Source organism: Ictidomys tridecemlineatus, chromosome 12 (genome assembly GCF_052094955.1).
Source record: "Ictidomys tridecemlineatus isolate mIctTri1 chromosome 12, mIctTri1.hap1, whole genome shotgun sequence".
Classification (NCBI taxonomy): Eukaryota; Metazoa; Chordata; class Mammalia; order Rodentia; family Sciuridae; genus Ictidomys; species Ictidomys tridecemlineatus.
Genome location: NC_135488.1, coordinates 85,126,151 through 85,148,687, shown reverse-complemented (window position 1 = coordinate 85,148,687; position 22,537 = coordinate 85,126,151). Strand labels below are relative to the sequence as shown.

The 22,537-nt window shown below is 43.9% G+C and overlaps 1 protein-coding gene across 2 annotated transcripts in view; it reads left to right on the top strand.

Moving 5' to 3' along the window:
* The first annotated feature begins 2,439 nt into the window (after positions 1–2,439).
* Positions 2,440–22,537, top strand: part of Prkce (protein kinase C epsilon) — a 476,126-nt gene continuing 456,028 nt past the window's right edge. For both annotated transcript variants that reach the window (XM_005324505.4, XM_021725839.2), the window contains exon 1: positions 2,440–3,816. In XM_005324505.4, the coding sequence (XP_005324562.2) occupies positions 3,469–3,816 (348 nt within the window). In that variant the 5' untranslated portion in view covers positions 2,440–3,468. The remainder of the gene's footprint in view (positions 3,817–22,537) is intronic.

Below are 22,537 nucleotides of genomic sequence, written 5' to 3'. Positions count from 1 at the left end.
GTAAAAAAATAAACAGACACATGCAAAAGGTTCAAGTTCAGTGTGTCCTTAATTCTAAACTTACTTTCTGTTTAATATACAAAAGAGGAGGGATTTAATTCAATATTTTAAAATCCAATGTATTTCTGTTTGTATATAACATAGGACCTGCCAGAGTAAGTTAGAGAGACAGTATGAAATACTAACTAGTCAAGGATCCCTAACTTCATAAATTTTTGGCATTCTAGATTTCCCAATTGAGCCAAGATAAGGGTGAGGCAAAAGAAACATTTGGTTGGGTATAAAATTTAATGTTTGCCAATAAACTCAGCAATAGAAACAATATTTTAGTGTAGTTTTAAAATTATTTAAGATTTGGATATTCTTAAATTTTTATATTTTTATTTTTAAAAAATGCATTAAAATTATTTATTTTGATTAATGAGTTTCTTGGTATTCTTTACATTTTGCTTGCTTGAAAAGTATCTCACACAGCTCATTTTACTGCTGACTCTGCTTCCAGAACACATTTTCAGAAGATCAAGCCCTATGTGCCATTACCTTCTATCACATTCCCCAGGATGGAAAATTGAGCACAGTGGTGGAAGGGGAGGGAATGTATGTCACACAACCTGTACCTCCCCAACTCTGGAGGCCAAGGCAGTAGGACTGAAAGTTCTAGGCCAGCATCAGCAACTTAGTAAGACCCTGTCTCAAAATCAAAACTCAAAAGGGCTGGGCATGTGGCTAAGTGGTAAAGAGCCCTTGGGTTCAATCTCCAGTAAGGTCAGGAAGAATACAATAATGGAATTGAGAAGCAAGAAAGAAAAATTCCAGTGGTCAAAGAAATGAGAAAACAAACAGCAATGAGATGTCTCTGCTAGTGTTTTGTCAAACTGATATTTTAAAATATCACACCTCCAGTTGGCTGAAGTGACCATGTAAGGCACACTTTAAAATCCTGAATTTTTGCGTGAGAATTATTTTGGCTGTTCCCAAGACTGCATTTTAGCACCATCTCTACTTAGCTGCCCCAAGCAATTGGACCAGATCTAAGAAATACCAGTCATTTCTCCATTATTGGCTGCAGGTGGCTACTTTGTGTGCTCCTCTGGGACTGAAGGACCTGCCCCAATGGCCTTGGGACCCTTCCGATGATTTTGAGAAGTCTATGTTGCACTATGTGTGGATGGTATTGTTCCAAGGGGCAGCCGTCTTCGTTTTTTAAGCCCTTTTAAGCCTTTAAGCCACAAGCAATGATAACCTTTTCCAGTGAGGAAAAAATGATCGGGAGGCGGGTTTTAAATTTTAGTCTACACTAATCAGATCCGTCAGATAAACACTCAATTTACTACTATCCTACAAACTATGGGACTTGACTTGGCAGACACAAAAAGAAGAGGTTTCTTCTTCCACTTTCAAAGCACTGCAGCTCCCAGGTCGATCTCTTCCCGCCGTAGCCTCGCAGCTAAGCTGGGCCGCACCCCAGGCCTGGGCGCTCTCCGCCCCGCCCTTGCAGGTTCCCAGTCTCCCGGCGCGGGGCCGTTCCTCGCCCCGGCTCCCCGCGGAGGAAATTCTTCCCCAGCAGCCCAGGGCTCGCCTCACGTGACCAGCCGCCGCTGCGGCTTCCAGCGAGAGTTTAAAGGTTACGGAGGAAATTAGCACGGACACCGCCACTCGCCCCCCGGAGGGCGCGCCCCGCTTTCCCGAAGCCCGGACGCCGGCTGTCAGCGCACTAATCGGACCCGGTGTGCCCCTCCGAGGCACGGACGGGGTCCAGCGTAAAAAGGAAAACACACTCTGTAAATATAAACACACCAGCCGGGCCTGGCCGGGGTTCGACCAAGCTTACTCTCGTCAAGTTTTCACACCCAGAGGGGTCCAGGACAGATGCCCAAGGAGAGAACGCTTCCCAAAGAAACGGAAGAGACAATAATCCCCTTTAAAAAACTCACAGGAGCCTTTCGGTCCCTCCCTGTGCCCCTCCCCCACTGCCAGGGAGCTGAGCGTCCCGGGACAGAATGACAGGTCAACACTCGCAGTCTTCTCTGGCCGGCCACTGCCCCAGTAGGGTAGGCCTAGTGGGGGTTCCCGAATCCTCTGGGGGCAACGCGATCCCCGCCACTCCTCTCTCCCCAACTCTTAAAGAGTTGGCCGCAGCGTCCACGAAAGGTGCGCGGCCCGGTCCTCTCCCGGTGGAGACCCAAAACGTCGTATCCATCCATCGCTCGGAGCTCCCGCTCCCGCACCCCCATGCTGCCACTCCCAGGGCTTCCACTCAGGGTTCCCTCCGGGCTCCCCCGCCCGCCGGCTCGACCCAGGCAGGCTGGCCCGCTCTTTGCTCTTCTCTCCTCCGCTCACTTTTCCCGTATTGCTCCCCCAACCGGCAAAACTTTCTATTTCCCTAAACACTGGCGCGCGCGCGCGCGCGTGCACACACACACACACACACACACACACACACACACACACACACACACTCACACACTGACGTCTTTTGCGCATTTCCTGCATTAGAGGGAGGGAGACTCGCTCGCACACCGACCGAGGGAGCAGAGACCGTGGGGGAGAGCGGGCTGGCGGGCAGCGAGCGAGCGGCAGGCGAGAGCTGGGACGCTGGGAGCGCGGCGGGCGGGCGCTGGCGCCCAGGAGGTGGGGCCGCGCCGAGTCGCAGTCCCGGCCCCGCCGCCGCGCTGCGCACCGCCGGGTGCCGGCCTGCGCCCCGATCCCGAACGGCGGCCACCCGACTCCTGAGCCCGCGCGACTGTAAGATTCCGGTCTCCTGGCGCCTCCCGATCGCCGGCTGCGGCACGGCTCTGCTTCGATCAGAAGGCGGCGGCCGGGCTGGCTGTGTGGCTTGTGGATTTTTAAAAATTTGGCTCCGAGGAGGACCATTTCCTCTCGACATGCATCCCTCCGGATAGACTGCACATCCCTCGGTCCACCCTCCGCCCCGCGCGGTCAGAGGCAGGCGCTGGGTGGGCGAAGAGGATCCGGGTTGAAATCTGCGCCCCCGGTTCTCGTCCCCGCCCCGTTCTACCGCCCCCTCCCCCTCCCGGAGTCGAAATTTCCCGGGGATTATGTTTCGGAAAGGTAGGTAAGCGCCGGGCGCGGCGCCCGCTTCCCGGCACCCGGACCCGAGAGCCAGCGAGGCGGCGAGGCAGCCCCCTCGGCTTGCGGTGGAGCCCACAGCTCGTCTTCTCTTCTGGAGGTGCCGCTGGTGGTAGGGGGGGAGAGACTTGCTCCAAACACGGACGTCTCCCGGCTCTCCCCCCCTCCCTGTTTTCCGTTAGGAACCCGGCGAGGAAATACATGCACTCGCTGAGAATCGCCGGCGCCCGGGCGCAACGCCACAAGGTGTAGGGAGTGAGTTGGGTGGAGCAAGAGGGGACCCAGGAGTCCCCGTGGCTCAGAGCGCCCGCGGTCTGTTCTTCATTCCGGCCTTCGGGGCGGACGGAGTGACCTCGGCCCCCACTCCCCGCCCCGACCATGGTAGTGTTCAATGGCCTTCTTAAGATCAAAATCTGTGAGGCCGTGAGCTTGAAGCCCACAGCCTGGTCGCTGCGCCATGCGGTGGGACCCCGGCCACAGACTTTCCTTCTCGACCCCTACATCGCCCTCAACGTGGACGACTCGCGCATCGGCCAAACCGCCACCAAACAGAAGACTAACAGCCCGGCCTGGCACGATGAGTTCGTCACGGATGTGTGCAATGGGCGCAAGATTGAGCTGGCCGTCTTTCACGATGCCCCCATCGGCTACGATGACTTCGTGGCCAACTGCACCATCCAGTTTGAGGAGCTGCTGCAAAACGGGAGCCGCCACTTCGAGGACTGGGTGAGTCCGGCCGCTCCCCTTACGGGAACCCGGCCCTGGGGTCCCGGGGGAAAGACTGGCTGCCTAGGCATTGGACATAGGTCTTCTCCGAAACTCATTTGGCGGCTGGGGTGTGTGCATGCACGTCTCAGTTTCCTTGGAAGGGCATGTTTCACTTCGTAGCTGAAAAGAAACAGACTTTGGAGTGAGAAAGATGGGACATGAAAGGAGGGTATAGCCTTCTGCTGGCTCTGTGCCCTCCTGGCAGAGGGTACTGCAGGGGGCTTGCAAGTTGGGAGAACCTGGGCCACTGGTGCTGAAGGTTGACAGAGGACCTGGCGCCTTCCGCAGGCGCGTGGTGGGCTGGTTCGGAGCATTTGTGTGTGGGTGGGTCCCTCCGTCCTTGGAGAGGCACGTGGAGCTCAGACTGAAGGTTTCTTGCACGTCCTGGCTTTGTCCTGCTAGCCGAGTGAGGAGTTGCTTTTATTTTTCCCTCCAGAAGGAAGCTTGCTTGTTTCTATTCTACTGCATGTGTGGCTAGCTCATCTTCTGACATCAAAGAAAAAATGTGTTCTTCTCCAGGATGCCCCCTCTAGAGTCTCCAAACATCAGTGGAGCCCGTTTCGCCCAATTCATTGCCCATTCATCCAGAATGTTGTATTTTCATGGAAGTCAGTGCTTCGAAGCTTAAAGTTATATTGCTTCTTGTTTTGATTACCAAGATACAGTAGCATAAAATAATAAAATACTATCTCTGAGACCGAGTTAATTGCTAATTGATTAAATAGTTCAATATTAGGCACTTGGAAATAGGTCTTGTCAATGTAAGCCAGATAGATGCAATCTTGGCACTTGGACAAGCAGAGAGAAGCAAGCTTATTTGCTTTTTTTTTTTTTTTCCTTTGAAGCTCTTCCTGGAGCAAAAGGTGTTAAATTAGGAGATAAGTTTCTGTATTTGTTACATGTTTCCACTCAGGACAAGCATTGCTCTGGATGAATATGTTTTCAAGATTCTTTGGTTTACACAGAAAGAGTTACCTTAGACTCATAAAGAGATATGGAGGAATCACTTTCTACAGAAAAACAGCCAACTCCTGAATATCCTAGGGGCCAGAGGTTGCATATGAACCCCCTTGGCATGTCACCTTAATGTTTTTTTTTTCAAGGACATAGGGTTTTAAGGGAAAATAGGAAAAAAAAAATTGCTCTTTTTCTGCTCTGGCTGTGATGTAGCCTGCTTGAAACCATGGTTACAGGGCTTACAGGGAAGCTCCAATTAGCCACACCGGTACAACCCTAGGAGATCTGTGGCTTCCACTTTGCAAAGCAGGCAAACCTTTATGGAGTCCAAGAGAATTCAATGCATTTCATCCTACTGCATTTCATAGATATTCTTCCCCTGGGCCCCCTCTCCGATTCCCCATTTTCTCTCTACATATGGCCGTGGTCCTTTTACTCCTGTAGGCAGTGCATGTTCCGGGTACGGGGTGGGGGGGCGCTGAAGGGATAAATAATTTTGGAAGCGACTTCAACACTCAAAACCTCCCTGTGGTGGTGAGGAGACTGAGGCCTTCTTGAAAATGTGCATCAAGGTGGGCAGTGAGCAGAGAGCAGGTCTATGTTCACAAAACAGGAATCAATTGGAGGGAGAGTGGCTCTGTGATGCTGGGGTCTGCCACAAACTTGAGGTGCATCAGGATACCCCCGCCTTATCAACACTTCTAGTAAAGCATGTATTGGGAACTCTCTGCTTGGTTGTCATTCTGTAAGGTTCTCAAATTTGTGCTGCATTTGGCTATAGACCAGATTGTTTAGTGCACAAGCAGGTGTTACAGACAAGGACATTGAGTTCCAGAGTAACTAAGTGGGTATCAAGGTCACATGGCCAGCACAGGTGGGTTGGAAGTTGGGTTGTCACCTCCTCTTGCTTACGGCTTGCCTAGAGGGGGACAGTCTGTCTAGCCTCCTCTATTTATTCTCTCTACGGATTCATGTGCTGTGTCCCTGACATTTTTATTGTGTGTGATAACTTAAAGTGCTTTCAAAATCATTATCTCTTTGCCTTATAGCAAGTGTGAATGAAGTATGACAGATATTGGATAGATTAAAATACTTGAGGCAGGCTGCTGTGGCTACTCTGGTTCCTCCAGACTGAACATGGGCTGCATGGGCAGAGGTGACTGGCCTTTGGAAACAGACACAAGTTGCATGTGGACTGATTCAGGCCACCTTTCCCATCCCCATCAACTAGGGTACACACACAGAATCACATCTTTGGGTAGAATTTCCTGAACTCAGGCCTTTGTGCTCCTTAACTGGAAGGAATGAAGAGATCCACCATTTCTAGCATGTGGCTAAGAGGTCTGGCCTGAGGCTAGGGAGGTGGAGAGCAAGGAAAGGCTTCTGTCCATGTGGCAGAATATTTCATTTAGCTGCACTTTGAATTCCCACATATTCCCTGAATTCCTGTTGTGCTCAGATCCCACTAGGGGTATTTAGCATTGTAGCTTATCCAGAGGTAGAAGAGGCCATGGGTTGCTCTTAATGGGCTTGCATGATACTAAGAGTAGATGCATATAGATACTTAAGTAGCAATTATGTTCCAATTGAGTGGTAGGTACCCTAAGTAGATTAAACAAATTCAAAAAGTAAGTGTCCTGGGAGAGCTGGAAGAATTCAGGATTCCTAGAAGGAGGCATGAAAAAGCAGGTAACATTAAAAGAAATGCCTGCAATTGGAGACTGTTTGCTGGGCATGGGTACCGCTTCACTATAGGTGGAGAATATCTGTGGTTTGGATTGAAGAATGGACAAGCAGGGCTGAAACTGCGCATACCTGTTAGGACCAAGCAGGACAAGGTTTCTCAGATTTGAGACTCATCTGAATAGCCTCTGTGCTCTTTTTAAATATTTTAACAAATTGATTCTTTTCTTACTTAGTTTTTTCTTAGGCCTCACTATTCATCGTGAAATCACAGGTTTGGGTTTTGTAGCTGTAATTTTGCTTTGTTCATTTTAAAACAAATATGGCTGTAAAGTAAAAGGAAAAGAAGTTCATCCTAGGTGCCTCTTGACATCATTAGTGACGTGGGGCCACAGTTTGAAACACCGAAGTAGGAGAAAGTTTTGAAAACCGAGGTGGATTCTAGAATGTTTAAAAGCCAGGCTGAGGTAATTATTCTTCACATAATGAGAAGACATCTCAGGTGAGATGACAAGAAGGTTGCTTTAGAGAAAGCTCATTACCAAGAGAAGAAAAGATTTTGCTGGTGCTTGAAGCTGAATCCATTATGACACCATTGCACTAGGTCGGGGTTTTCTAAGAACTAGATAGATAATAATGCTACTCAGATTTAGGTGTGCATAAGAATCTCTGATCCCACCTTCACAGCTGTTGATTTCATGTTTGGGGACTATCACCAAGAGTCTGCATTTTTAGTGAGCTGTCCTTGGAATTCTGCTCAGACCCTTCCTACTGTGAGAAAGAGCAGGCTAGTATACAAAGTGTTTCTGTTTCAGATTTCTGAAGTAGTCCATGGACGAGGCTTCTCTCAAAGTTATCCTGTGCCTGTTGATTCTGGGAGCTAGTCCTCTACCCCAAATGGGCCTGCTTCCCCTCTGGCCTATCCGATTCACTTGGGGGAGATTCTTACAACACAAATGCCTGGGCACAGCCCTGGGTGTTCTGATTTTCATACTCTGGGAGGAGCCTGGGAACACGGGAGGTCATTAAATAGGCTTCCTGGTAAGTCTGATGGGGACCATACTACAGATTGATATATATTGCTCAAGGGCATATCTCTTTAGGACATTTTTTGGGAAGTCTTAGGGGGTCTTGGAAAACCTCCAGCATCTTTTAGACAGAGTGAAGCTGGAAGGATCTGCAGAGGGTATTTTGCAAAGGCTGGGTATGGTCCATCCATGACCCCTTTATGGGCACCTATACCTTGAGTTTGTCTTCCAGTGGCTGAGAGACTATGGATCTCTCCTTTTTCTCTACTCCTATAAATTTTTTTCTATCTAATTCAGTATTGCTCCTCTTAGTTGTTAATAACTCCCTTAAGGGTTAGTTCTTGGCCCAATGCTATCACATACAGACTTCTGGCATTGGGGCCCAAGAGTTAAGGGTTTGAGATAGCCTTAGGTCTCCAGGGCAGTCAGGCCTTGTCTGTGTGTTCTGTTTTTTGTTATCTTTGACACCAAGAGGATTTAGTGAATAGTTGAGGCCCTCAGTTCCTCAGGGGATCCATCTCCTTGGAATCAGTGAGTTGTAACTATATAGGTTGTCTCTGCCACTCACTGGGTATATGACTTTGATCATGTGACTTAGGCCCTTTAAACTTGTTTCTTCATCTGCAAAATGGGAATATAAGAGTTCTTACTCTTAGGCTTGAGGTGAGGATTACATAAGGAATCTTTGTAAACTTGAAGCAAAGGGTTTGGCTGCAAAACATTTCAGCAGTTTTATTAATGTTTGAAGAGTTATGTGGGCGTGTTCATAGATTTAGAATCTTAAATTGAACATATGGTCCAGTGAAAGATATTTTGCTCCTTGATTTGTGAATGTATTTACAAGAAAAGTCTTACATAGTCTAAAAATAAATTTAATTTAGTTACACTTAGCAAATTGCCTTTTTGAAAATAATCAAATTTCTTGAAATGAGGTTGCTTTGGAAGGTTCTAGGAATTGTGGTCGTTGCGGACAAAAGTTAATTATTTATTGAAGCTTATAAGTAATTGGAAGTAGGAATATTTTGGAGCCAGCATTTTTTATTTTACTGTACCAATTTCATCCAGTTTCAAGCATTTCAGTCCATTTCCAGTGCTGTTAACTTTAAATTCCTAATTCTAGCCTGTACCCATCTTGGGACACTAGAACTCATATGTGGGGGTCTGCCTTCTCATCATTGCCATTTGATTGTGTAAAGGGCATCTTGAACACAATGTGTCAATTATATACCTAATTTCCTGCTCCCCAATCTGAGCTAATCTTCCCCATATCAAGAAATGGCAACTCAGTTCTTCCAGTTGCCCAGATCATCAGCCACGAAGAGCCATCGGTAATGCCTGTCATTCTCACCACCCATATCTAATCTGAGAGCAACATCTGTTGTGTCTAAATAGATTGAAATCTGATTATTTTTCCTGTCTCTGCTGATACCATTGTTGCCCAGTTGCTATCATCTTGCACCTGGATTATCTCAACTGCCTCCAAATTGGTTCTGCTTTGCCCCAACTTTGTCAGAAAATCCTTCAGAGGATAAACCCGAAGAGCGTAATCGGCAGGACCAACAGTCCGGCCTCTGGGTCTAGCCTCTCTGGCCCTATCACCTAGTGTCCTCACCCTGATCCTTCCTCTTTAGCCATGTTGGCCCACAGATCATTCTCATATACCTCAGTCTTTATGCTTTCCCATCTCATCCTTCTAGATTGTTCCTTCCCCAGATATCCTCATGGCTCAAGCCTTTATTCAAATATAAGGGATCTTCTGGAAGGCCTATCTAAAATTCCATCCCCTTCTAGAAGGTTTTTATATGCTCCTTTTCAAGTTTGCTTTTTCTCCTTATCTCTTATTTCTATCTCATATACTACATATTTTTCTATTTGTCTTTATTTTGTATTTCTGACACCAGTACAGAAGTTCTAGTAGGGGTTTTTATTCACTGCTGTCTTCTTGGCATCTAAAATAGTGCCTAGCATACCATTGAATGAATGAATTTAATGAAGTAAATGTGTGCCTAGTACCTACTGTGATCCAGCACTATGATAGATATTGGGGGCTTGGTAAAACAAAAGTTGTGTGTATGGCAAAGTTCTTTCCACTGGGAAGCATAAAAACACAACATGGAGTTGAGAAGACCAGCATGGTAAGCAGTTGAGTAGATTCCTTAAACAATTCCTCTGCACAGTTGAAAGAAGTAAACAGGAGGAAGAAAATGATATATAAAACAGTCTGTGAGATCCTCAAAGACATCCTTGTGAGAGAATGTCCATGTGGCAATTTGCACTGAACCGAAGAATTTCTATCAAGTCCAGAGTTTCTTAAAGCAGGGATATGTGTCTTCTGGGTGTCCATGGCCTGTGCAAGGTGCTGTGGTTAGGAGAGAGAGAAAGAGCACACTTGTCCTCATTTGCCGAGTTTTAAATCAAGTTTCAATGGTCATCAGGGTTGTTAGATACAAAACCCGTTGTAGTTCGAAGCGACAAGAAATGAAATTTCAAATGGCAGCATCTGAACTCACAGAGCTCATTGAAGCCGGTTGCAGACAAACCTTGCAGGTTTCACTTAGCCTAAAAGAACTCCAGAGCAGGCCTGTAGTATTTTACATAAATAAAAGCTACACTTGGCAAAACACATTTCTCTCCAAGTTCCTCTGGGTATATATGGGCTTGTTAAGTAATTACAATCTATTATAATGCTAATCAGCAGGGCTGCACCTGTTTGGAATTTAGTTTTCTGGCAGAAACCATGTGAAATGGCCAAAAGTCTGTACTGCACTGAGAGAAACGAGAGGACTGGAACATACTATTGTCAATGTAACTCACCTCCTTCCAACAAAATTGAAACTCCAGAGGGAAATATGATTGAACTCCATACTGTAATGTCTGAGAGGAAGAAGATAAACTGGAGCCTGTCACCAAACCCAAGTACTGAAAGGAAATGATGACCTCTCCTCTCCCCAACTCCTCCTGTCCCCTCTACCTCACCTTGAAGTCTCAGAGAGTTAGTTTAAAGCTAGAGAAAAGTCACCTTATTTGCCAGCAAGCAGTACACTCAATGAGCTTCTGCCCCCAGAAGTATTTAAGTTGCTGAGGCTGGCTTTGAACTTGCGATCCTCCTGCTTCAGCTTCCCAACCTGCTGGGATTACCGGAGTGTGCCACCACACCAGACCTGAAAAGTATTTAAGACCAAAAATGTAATCAGACTCAAGAAGGGGTTGGAAAGTCATAGCGAGTGAATATATAATTAATTATTGAGGGGGAAAAAGTCTTTGATTTTGCTTATGTTGTTCTCAAATAGACATATGTTTATTTTCTCAGACTAGAGCATCTCTTGGAGCCAGTCCCTCTGCCCCATTCTCCAATCAGAGTCTGAGCTGCTCAGAAAGTCCACGCAGCCCACTTCTTATTGGTTGGTTGAGTCAAAGGCTGCTTCTCTAGCTCGGTCTCTTGGAAGATCAAATAGGCAGCATTCTTTAATCTGACTGACCTAGACAGCGCTCTCAGAAGTTCATCATTTGGTACAGTGTTGAAAAGGAAGATGATGGGCCCCACAAAAGAACCTAGGCAGTGGACAGAGTGATGTATTCATTCATTGTGCTGGCCAGCCTTTCATTTCATTCAGCAAATATTTATTGAATACCATCTGTGCCAGGCACCAAGGCAAGGGAGAGTTTAGGCCAATGCTTCATCTTTTCTATTTTTTTTACTTTAATGTTTTTTTTTGCAATGCTGGGGATCAAACAGGTACCAGGCAAGTTCTCTACCACTGAGGAGCTACATCCTCAGCCCAAGTCTAGTAGGAGACACAGTATTAATCAAGGAGTAACATAAATACTTGGAGTTCAGTTCTTTCAAAGCCCTGGGACATTTAGACCTTGCTTCTTTTTTTTGTTGTTATTGTTGTACTAAGTATTGAACTCAGGGGCACTCAACCACTGAGCCACATTCCCAGCCCTGTTATGTATTTTATTTAGAGATAACTCTTATTGAGTTGCTTAGAGCCTTGCCTTTACTGAGGCTGGCTTTGAACTCTCTCTGGATCCTCCTGCCTCAGCCTCCTGAGCTGCTGGGATTACAGGTCTGCACCACTGGGCAGACCTTAGATCCCGCATCTGTGAAATCAGAAAATAACATTGTCCAGATGCTGTGTTAAGTCACTGTTAACAATGACCCTGACTTAGCTCTCTGCACTCCACCTTTTGAACCTTGACTATCCTCAATCCAGCCCTTGATCATTTATCTTTCTTGTTCTTCCCAAAGCTGTCTTGTCTCCCCTGTAAAACTGCCAGCTTCTTTTTTTATTTCTCTCCCCATCCTTCCGCATTGTTGTGATCAAAAACCACAAAGCTATTTTTAACAGCTTGCTTCTTTACCTCGTGTTCAAGACCCACAAAAAGTAAATTTAGTTTTTAAATGGAGCCTCTTTCTGTATCATTGAGCCATCAAGGATATTCTAAAAACAAATAAACAAACAAGCAGAATTTCTGGGATACAAGGTTGATGAAGGTATCTCCCAGTCTTCTGCCTGCATTGATGATTCTCTCAACCAGTTTAGGTAGCTGAGGGAATCGTCCATCAGTTATCAAGGATGGAACATACCATCAACCAGTGTTGCCAGACTGCCTTTCAAAGGGTAGGAGCCATGATGTTTTTAGGTCTCTGAAACATCAAGAGGTTTAGATATATTGAAGAATTAGATATCCATTAGCATAGAAGAGGCTTCAAGATGGTCCATGGCAAAGGGATTATGCATCTCTGTAAGCCAGACGTTTCTCAGACATGTTTAATCATAAAACAGTCTTATTTGTGAAACAATAAGAACTAGAGGTTTGAGGACTTTTTTTTTTTTTTTTTTGTACCGGGGATTGAACCCAAGGTGCTTTATTACTGAGCCATATCCTCAGTTCTTTTTATTTTTTCTTTTTATATTTTTGAGACAGGGTCTTGATAAGTTGCTTAGGGCCTCACTAAATTGCTGAGGCTGGCTTTGAACTTGTGATCCTCCTGCCTCAGCCTCCCGAGCCACTGAGATTATAGGCCTGCACCACTGCACCCGGCTTGAGGACATATTTTGAGAAAAAACATTATAATTATATAAAAGATGAAATGGACTTTCCTCAAGTGAGTCACTTGGGAAATAAAGATTTACACCTTTTATTAAATAGTGAGCTGTGGGAATTCAGGGGAGAGGGTTGATTAGTGTAGCTTTTGCTAGTTGACAGAGGCTTCTTAGTAAGATTTTGAGCCAGGCCCTGAAGAAAATGGGATCTAACTAGACAAGGAAGGGAACCCCGCTAAATTAGAAGAGCATAAAAAATGTTAGATAGATTTTTTTTTTTTTAGCATTACAGTAGGAACACAGCAACAACAACAAAATCCTCACAATGAAAACCAAGTTATCTAAAGAGGGGGAACAGTGGATAGAGTGGATATTCATTCATTAATCTATTCTTCAATTTACCAGCCAGCCACTTGTGCAGTCAACCATTCAGTAAAAATGTACTTTTTAAGTACTAGGGACTTTTCTTGGGACAAAGTGTTAATCAGAATCACTTATAATATGTTAAATTCTTAGTAATTAAGGAATCTGAGAGCTAACTTCAGTCTCCCATGCTGCATTTCTAGCTTATTTCTTTTGTTTATTTCTTAATAGGTCTTATAGGGTTGGAGAATAAGTTTAGAGAGCATCCTTCATATAATTAAAGGGTAGTTTGTCTAAATTCCTGAACCTAATGAAAGTACTATGACTTTGGAATTAGTCAATCCTAGATTTGAATTCTAGATTTATAAGTCTTGACTATATGATTTTGGGCAAATTATTTGATCTATATGTAAAATGGTAATGATAACTATCTTGTAGTATTATTGCAGTATGAGATAAAATGTGAAAATACTTGGCACATAGCAAGTTCTAAATATGGTAACTAATTCTTATTGGTAATGATCTGTGTATGATATTTATCTGAGATACAGGTAAAAATTGATCATGATATCCAACAGAGGAGTTGCCAGCAACACCTTTTCCAGTCTTGACTTCCCTCCCCCTCTAAAATGAGCTTGGGACAGGAATTGGGCTTGCTGACTTCTAAGAGTGCAGGACTGGAGTTCCACATTGGCCTCCTTAGGCAGCTCCCCCACCCCAGTGTGGGAGGAAAGGGGATTGGGATTAGGTGTCCTGGGCTTGCTTCCTTTGTAGGGGATAGGCTGAGTCTAATGCATTTTTCTCTCTTGCATTTTAAAAAGCTGAGACATTATTGTATTTTGATGTGATCATCACTTAAGTTAGCTTGTGAGCCTAGACTGAGGTTTGAGGCTTTTTAAATTTTTTTTTTTTACAGCCTGTTTTGCTGTGGTCCAGGTGTGTGTCCCATTTCTTACCATGTGTCTCTTATGTAAGCCCAACCTTTAGTGCAGTGCACACCAATTGTTCTGTTGTCCAGGCCCAAATTTGGACAGTGTGCAGAGATGCTCCATTTGGAGAGCAAGATTTTGCTTTTGACCACAGTGTGGAATTGCTGAAGGAGTAACAACTGAGGAACAGCCAGACTTTTGAAAAGATTACTGTACTCCCCTAAGGAACCCAGACATTTACTTGCTATTTGTCTGTTAAGACCCTTAATCTTTAAGCTCAGATTTCAATTTGGATAATTTGCATTTAAGTAACAAAAATAAATGTAGCAAATAGCTCTTTTAACCTTTATCAAGGATCTCTTCTTAGGAATTGCTTTTTCTTCTCTTCAACCATGTGAAATCCATTTCTTCCTTCTAAACTTTCTTCAGTACTCATCCAGGAATATGAGGTCTGGCTCGTCAGTTTTGCAACTCTGAGACTTGGAGAAAATTCTCTTAACCTCCATGAACTTTTGTTTTCTAACTTATGAGAAGGGTTAATACTCGTTGTCCTTCAAAGCTTGTGGAGCTGCTGCAAGGATGGGATGAGAAGCACATCGGTGACAGTGCTTGGCCATTTAGCAGGGACTTTGTGCCGCCTTGATGAGCCACTGTGAGCATGGGTGACTCACCATATCCTGAAGTAGATAACAGAGATTTGGCGTTGGTACCCCACCTCCTTTGCATGTGTCCTTTATTCCTCTGTGACATCCATCCTATTTTTTCTCAAAGGTATCCTGAGTCTAGAGAATGAAATGCAAGATGCCCAGTTACATTCGAATTTCAGATGAATAATGAATACTCTTCTTTCTTCTTTTTTATTATAGATATGATCTAAATATTGCATATACTAAAACAGTATGTGTCGTTTATCTGTAATTTCAATTTAACTGGGAGCCCTGTATTTTAATTTGCTGTAATGGGTGATCTGGGCCTCTGTCTTCCATAACCCTGTTAATGAAATGTGACCAGGAGTGAATCTTCTTGTCATCCTGTCCCTCTGAGAGCCTCTTATAGAAAGAATTCCAGCGTTAACCAAAAATAAGGAGCATGTTTTCTGATCAGGGGCCCCTTTCTGAAACCCCAGTGTCATGCCTTAATGTCCAGAGTTCTTTGCACCCTGTGAGCCTATGACACGCCACAGGACTCCTCACCTCTGCTCCTGTCCCGGGGACTCTTACGCTTCTGCTTGCTGAAGGTGCACAGTCCTGACTGCTTAGCTGTTTCAAAATACATTTTCTTCATTTTAGAAATGAACGTTTAATTTAAGTTCTAGGTGCCCGAGTACTAAGTCATGGCGACAGTCATGGCTTTCAGTCTGGCTTCCCAGGGGATTTGTGTAAGAGCTGTGCTAGGATCATGGCACTAAATACCTTTCCGAGGTGCTCAGAACCCACAGTTGTCTCCTGCTGGGCCGGACAGCCTGCGGAACAGAGGCCAGCCTCCTTATCCTGTCAGACCTCAGGGCCCCAAAGGGGCCCATGCCCACCTTCCATTCTCTGCCCAGAGAGTCCCTCAGCCTTGGGGTCAGCGACCTCTTCCATGAGGGCTTGTTTTGTCTGCCACACTAAACTGCTTCCTTTCCCCTCTGTGTGCTCTGCTCCCCATGTACCTATTCCTGGAATACTCCTGCCACCCAGCCAGTTCTTCCTCTATCTGGGCAATCATTTCCAGAATGCTCCAGGCTATAGCTCTTTTGGCCCTTAGAATGGCAGGAACATTTACTACTCCTAGCCTCCATTTCAAATGACTGATATCTGTTGTTTATGATCAGACACTTCCTCTCTGCTCTCTAGCAGAGACAAAAAAAAAAAAAAAAAAAAGGCCCCCAGCAGTAAAACCTCCTGCCTTTTTGTGTGAACACCAGACATATTGCTTTTTACATAATAGATACTGGATTGGTTAAACAAAAATTTTAACAATAAATGATAAATAATATTGACCTAGGTATTTGTGCTGAGGTGTTCTTTCATAATGAAGTAGAATGTATTATTTTTAAAAATTATATCCACATGTGTATGCATGCAGATGGGTGTGTATGTGTGTGTGTGTGCGCAGGCGTGTATGCTATATGCACACTTAAAGGTGACAAAATGATGCAGCACAGCCATCAGATGTTGAGATGGATGGCATGATGGTTAGGTGTGAGGGCTTTGCGTTAGAGGGATGTGAGTTCTAATCCTGTATTCCTCCACTGAGCCAATTGTGAGGTCTTTTGACAAATGAGTAACCTCTGGGCCTTTATTTCTTCATTTGTAAAGCAAAGCCAGTAATATCTATCCAAATGTGCTGTTTGAAATAAATAATACAATGCCTATAAAGTACTTAGAAAAGTGCTTATCACATGGTGTTACAAAAATGTTAGTTATTATTATTCTATTGTAAAGAATAAATTGTAGCTCATATACTTTAGAGCTGATTATGCTATAAGAGAGTCCATTTGATTTAATTCTATGTGTTCAAGGGTCACTTGGGGTTATGAGTTGCTTTTCATCCGAGGGATACGTCTTAGACAGATGGTAGGTCTCATTATAATGAGTTACATAGGAAATGGCTGTAGTCTGCCAAGTTTGTATTTGCTGCCGCTTTCCAGCATTTATAGGCCACTATATATTCACAAAGTGCCACATTCACAGTTTGCTTGTTTGTTTTTTACGGGCATGACTCTACCACTAATGATCTATGTGACCTTGGGGGAAGAAACTAACATCTCTGAGTTTCTCTTTCCTATAAAATGGGAATAGTCTTATTGACTTGGCTTACCTCATTAGGTTGTGAGACTCCATGAATAAACCTCTGAAAAGGGAAGCATGCCACACACATATAAGTAATGAGGATGACTGGCTTTGGGATTCAGGGAGGGAGATGGCTGTTTCATCCAAAGTGTAAAAGTGGGAGAACTGAGGATAGAGTCTGTCTCTTGGGAGGGACTAGAGTAGGACTCAGACTAATGTCTTCAAGTCCTTGATAATGGGACTGCCAAGTAGTCTGTTTCTCTCTTTCAGGTTGTTGGTTGTTGGGGCTGAAGATTTAAGATTTGTTTCTAGGCAACTGATGTCTTAAAAGCCCACCCTCCATGCAAGAGAACAGGACTTTCTCTTTACTTCCTTATCCCTACTTGGCTCAAAGTTTTTCTTTATCACCACTTATCATATGACTATGTACAGACACCCTAAAGCCAGCTATTTTAAGGGGAAAAGGGGAGGAAGACAGATAAGACAGTGATTCAGAAACGAGCAGGAAAGTGGAGTCATGTGGCTGTCTCCTTGTGGGGGGATTCACAGCACTGCTTTAGACTGAGAAGGCGTCTTACCACTGGCCAGTCCAGGGGCCATCCAAATGGGTTTCAAAGCCCAGAGGGCGTGCCCTCCACCAGTGCCATCTCTGTCCAGCCTCATTAGCACGGTGCTGTGTTCTCCTGCTCTCCGTGGAGGCTGGGGTCCTGCTCTTTTCCTGCCCCCACACTAGGTATAGTGGGACTCCAGAGGAAGTGCCCTGGAGCCTGCTCCCAAGGAGCAGAAGGGGAGAACTGTTCCCTTGAAAAGATGGGTCTCATCAGTTTCAGGGAGAGCGAGGGGAAATCAGATGTGGTCCTCCCCTGTTGGTTGAAGAATAAATTAGTGGCACCATTTTTGGAAAGCAACCTGGCAAGTAGTAGCTGAAAAAATTAAAATGCATATAATTAAGATGATCAATTTTATTTTTAGTATCCATTGTGCGTGCTAGCATGCGTGTGTGTGTGTGTGTGTGTGTGTGAGATACACTAATATTACTTAAGATGCAGATGTACCTTTCTTTGCAGGTGAAAGAGGTAGCCCTGTTGAGAGCCCCACACCCAGTAAGGCTTCCAACTGTCTTCTCTGACGGGTTTTGGATTTTAGGCAAATGAGCATCATTTGACCCTTTCCAAATTTAAATTGACTAAGATATTTTAGAATTTATATGCTTTTTGCACAGGCTTAATTATTATTATTTAAAAAAAATTTGGGGGGGGGGTTGTAGATGGACACAATACCTTTATTTATTTATTTATTTTTACGAGGCACTGAGGATTGATCCCAGTGCCTCACATGTGCTAGGCAAGCACTCTACCATTGAGCTACAGCACCAGCCCCTTAATTATTATTTTTTTTGAAGGGGGAAAGACATAAGAAAAAGAGAAGGTACATTTTGACTATAGCTTTGTCTTTTCGAACTATGGATCAGGATTCCTCAGTTGTCATGAAATCAAATAGATATTCTCTCTTTGGTGCTGGTGACCCAACCCAGGGCCTTGCACATACTAAGCAGGTTCTTACCACTGAACTAACATCCCAGCCCTAATTAAGTAGATCTTAAATAATATTTTTTTTGGGGGTAGGGGCTATCTGGGATTGAACTCAGGGCCACTCAACCCCTAAGCCACATCCCCAGCCTATTTTGTATTTTATTTAGAGACAGGGTCTCACTGAATTGATTAGCACCTTGCTTTTGTTTGCTGAGGCTGACTTTGAACTCATGATCTTCCTGTCTCAGCCTCCTAAGCTGCTGGAATCACAGGCATTCGCCCAACTTAAATAGCAATTTTTAAATATGGAAATAGAACACTTGGATACAGTAAGGGTAAATATTGCTTTAAAAAACTTTTTTTCAGAAGTTTGAGTATGTAATATCTTGAGTCTTACTATGAGTCTTATTCATAGTAAAATATGAGAAACAGTGCCCTAAAACACAATTTCTCATTTAACATACTTTTTAATGAGTACCTGGGGAGTAGAGATACGAAAGTAAGGAAGAGGATCCCTGTACTGTATAAGCTCATAATTTGCAATTCCATAAAGGCAGATATCTGGGCATTACCCAGGGGAAGACTGATAAAGACTTCCTGGTGGAGGTGGCTTTGACCTTGGCTTTGAAGGATGGGTAGGATAGACTGATTCTGGAAAACCTGCCTGACTGGTCCTCTATATCAGAGTCCCTAACAGTGAAGCATACGGAGGTGCCCTGATGAACTGAAATACCTTTGGTTCTCCAAGAGCCCTCATTTCTTAAAACCCCTGCAAGTGGCATTCAGCATCAGATAGTGGTGCATCAGGGTTCCTGGGCTGGACAACTAGAATTCAAGGTTAGAGAGTTCAGTTTGTGCTGCCTGTGATACACAGTGGGTTTTCCCAGCACTCACGAGCTACATTTCAGCCAGTCCTGGAGAGTTTTGCACTTTCTGATCAGGAATGCTGGGACTTTGAATGGTGAGCCTCCATGAGATTACACAATGTTATTACATTTATTGAGCAGTGTGTACTTTACCTCTTGAGTTCTTTCAAAGTTGGATGGTAAGGAGTTTACGTTCTCCTTTACAATTTGACATTTCAGGACAACTAGATCCAGTGAAGTTCAATGATGAATTGGTGACTGTGGCGGATGAGTAAGCACCTGGGGCTCTTGGTATTTAGGACAGGGCTTTTAGTGCACATGCAGACTCCCAGTGACCCCGGGTCCTGGAGGCTCAGAACCTGGCCCAGAGGTATTGGTATCAGTGCTATTGTACTATTCGAAAGGCAATCAAATGAATCAAATTTCCTTCTTTTTTATTTTTACCTTTCTCTTTTTCTCCTCTTTTTTCTTTCTTTTAGGGAAATCAGGTGGGGGAAACGTCCCTAGAACATTTTTGCCTCCAATGGAAAGAATGAATGTAAAAATACTGTCTAATGACAGGTTTTCATTAAATCCTTATTTATAAGTGAAAAAATTAAAAGCTCAGCATTCAAGTGATTTGAGCTAAGTAAAAAGTCCAAGATAAAGAAAATGTAAGAAAAACAGGTTTCCTGATTCCTGGTAAGGTGCTTATGTTGCCATAAACCTGTTATTCATCCATCTAGCCAGTCAGCAAGCCAGCTGCCCAGCTAGTCAGCCAGCCTGTCAATTTATTAGTCATATAGTCAATGCCAACACCATGTGTCCAGAATCTTTAGTAAATGAGGCAGATCCATTCATCTGTTCTTTCTCTTTGCTCTTCAGCTATTATTGATTGAGGTTGGGGCGTTGATCAGACCACTGTTTGGACTCACAGAAGTTGAAAATTTTCTCTTTGGTTGAGAGACCCATTTAGTGCTTGGTCTTTTTGGGTCAAGGGGATGGTAAAACCAGTGATAAGTAATTTTTTCCCCCAGATTTTGCCTTTTCTTTTGGTTATGTCCTTTTTGTCCCCACTATTTCCAGAACTCTCTAAAGTGTCAGGATGCATTCACTTTGGTAATGCGATCAGCCTACGGCAGCAGCATAGTTCTTCCTCTGTGTTGTTATTCTTACCTCGGAGCAGGGGTTCCCAGTCCAAGTTCCTCACAGTAAAAGAAGTTAATAGATCCTGTACACTAAAAAAAAAAAAAAAAAAAAAAAAAAAAAAAAAAAAAAAAAGTGCCATAATCAAGTAAATTTGGAAAATGGTGGATTAAATAAAGCTGAACACTTACTTCAGTACCTTTTACAGCCTTCAATCTAATTTCTATCAATTTCCTGGATAGCAATTGAGTGAGAAGTGTTTTCAGTCCTATTTGATCATACAACACTGTTTTGGGGATAGTACTTAGATCTCTTAATGTCATTTGGGAAACACTGCCTTAAAATCTTCCCTGTACTATTTAAAACAAATAGTACATATTTAGGACTTGGATCAGAGGAGACTGATGTGGTAAGAAAGGATCCATTTATTTGCTTCCTTTTATTTATTTGATTGAGGTTGGGACAGTTGATCAGACCATAATCATAAACTAAAGCTTTGGGGTATTTTTTCTTTCTTTCTTTTTTTTTTTTTTTTGTATCAGGGATTGAATCCAGAGGTACTTTACAACTGAGCCCATCCCACTTTTTATTTATTTTATTTTATTTTTTGGTACTGAAGAGTGAACTCAGAAGTACTCAACCACTAAGCCACATCCCCAGCCCTATTTTATATTTTATTTACAGACAGGGTCTCACTGGGTTACTCAGCACCTTGCTTTTGCTGAGGCTGGCTTTGAACTTGCAATTTTCCTGTCTCAACCTCCTGACTCACTGGTTTTACAGTCGTGCACCACAGTGCCCAGCTTAAAGCTTTGTTTTTTTAAAGTAGGATCCCAAGTGTTCTTCATAGGCATCTGACTCTAAAGAAGAGAGAAAATGTTTCTTAGATTGAGAAATGTTTGTATATGAAAATAGGAATGCAAACAGGGTCCTTGTCAGCAAGATTTTCTCAATGATATTCTAGGAGTTCATCCTTGCTATGTCTTTGGCCAGTGACATTTATAAAGCAAAGTCAATGTGAAGCTTCCAGAGACTGTTCATATGGAATTACATGGGCCGAATCCAGGCGCTGGTTTCCTTCTCCTCCTGGAATCAGGTCAGGGTGAATATTATCCAAGCATGATTTAACTCTTGCTTCTTCTCTTCAGAAACCATTTGCTACTTGACAGGACTCAGACTGTTTATTATCAATTAACTCTATTGTGAAGGAGTATTTCAATATTTTATTTCCTTGTGTTTATTGGAAAAAGTTGTACAAAAGCTACTGGCAAAGACGCGAGTGCAATCATCCGAGTGCTGAATGTACGTCTAGAAAGTTCTTTCTCATGCTGGTCCTATTCCATCTTGCAACTTACATTTGGAGTATCAGAGGGAAGGAGGGAAACTGGCTGCAGGTTTTCATGCCCTGACCCTCCACCTCTGAGTCTTTCTGAGCCTGGTGCACAGTTAGGATTTCTGTGTCCTTCTTGGCTGATAAACACACCCCCACTGAGGTGTGTGAACATCCTGAGTTCTCTGAGGATGGTATTATAGACACATGCTATGGAGGAAACATTCTTTAATCCGGAGGGGGACATTTCAGCCTCTGGAATTTTCTCCTATTAATGACAGGTGAAGACTGATTTCTTTAGCCAGGAGGTCTCTTACAAACCAGATACTCACTTGTGACCAGGCTATGACTGAGCCCATGTTCTGTAAAGGGCGAGGGTCCTTGTATAAACCTTCAACGGTGGGTCATGACCTGACTCATTAGGCTGAAAGGACATATCTCTAGAGGAACCTCCCATTTGAAACACTAGTGTCCCCACTCTGTGAGGGATTAGTGCTTTAAAGGAAAAACAGGCCATAAATCACTGAGGAATTTTATGGCACAGTCCAAAGCTCAGATTGGAAGCCAAGGAAATATAAAACTCCAGCTTCTTACATGGAGAGTCAAGTGGAAGGAGAGATGGCATTCTGAAAAGAGAGGGGGACTGTTGGAGGAAGAGAGGGGAAGGAGACCTAATCAGTCTATAGAAACCCTTGTTCTAGTGTCCTGGAGGATTGGGGATAATGCTGGGCCTTCAGGACCTTGAAGGCAGAATGTATCAGGCAATGGAACTTTTTGGCTGGGAAGTGGACAAGAGAAGTGATTATCTTTGGTAGCATGATTTTGTGTATGTGTATGTGTGTTGGTGCTGGGATTATGCCTTTTTTAAGTTCAGGATCTTTGTTTCCATTTGACTTGGGTCCTCCACATACCTGACTCTAATTCAATGTGGGTTAAATGTCAGAGAAGGAAAGGAAGGGGTGAGGTAGGAGGGTTGGTGTTGCCTGAGCAGGGAGAAAGAAAACCTTGGGACTGGATTTCATCATCCATTTCAAAAAGCAA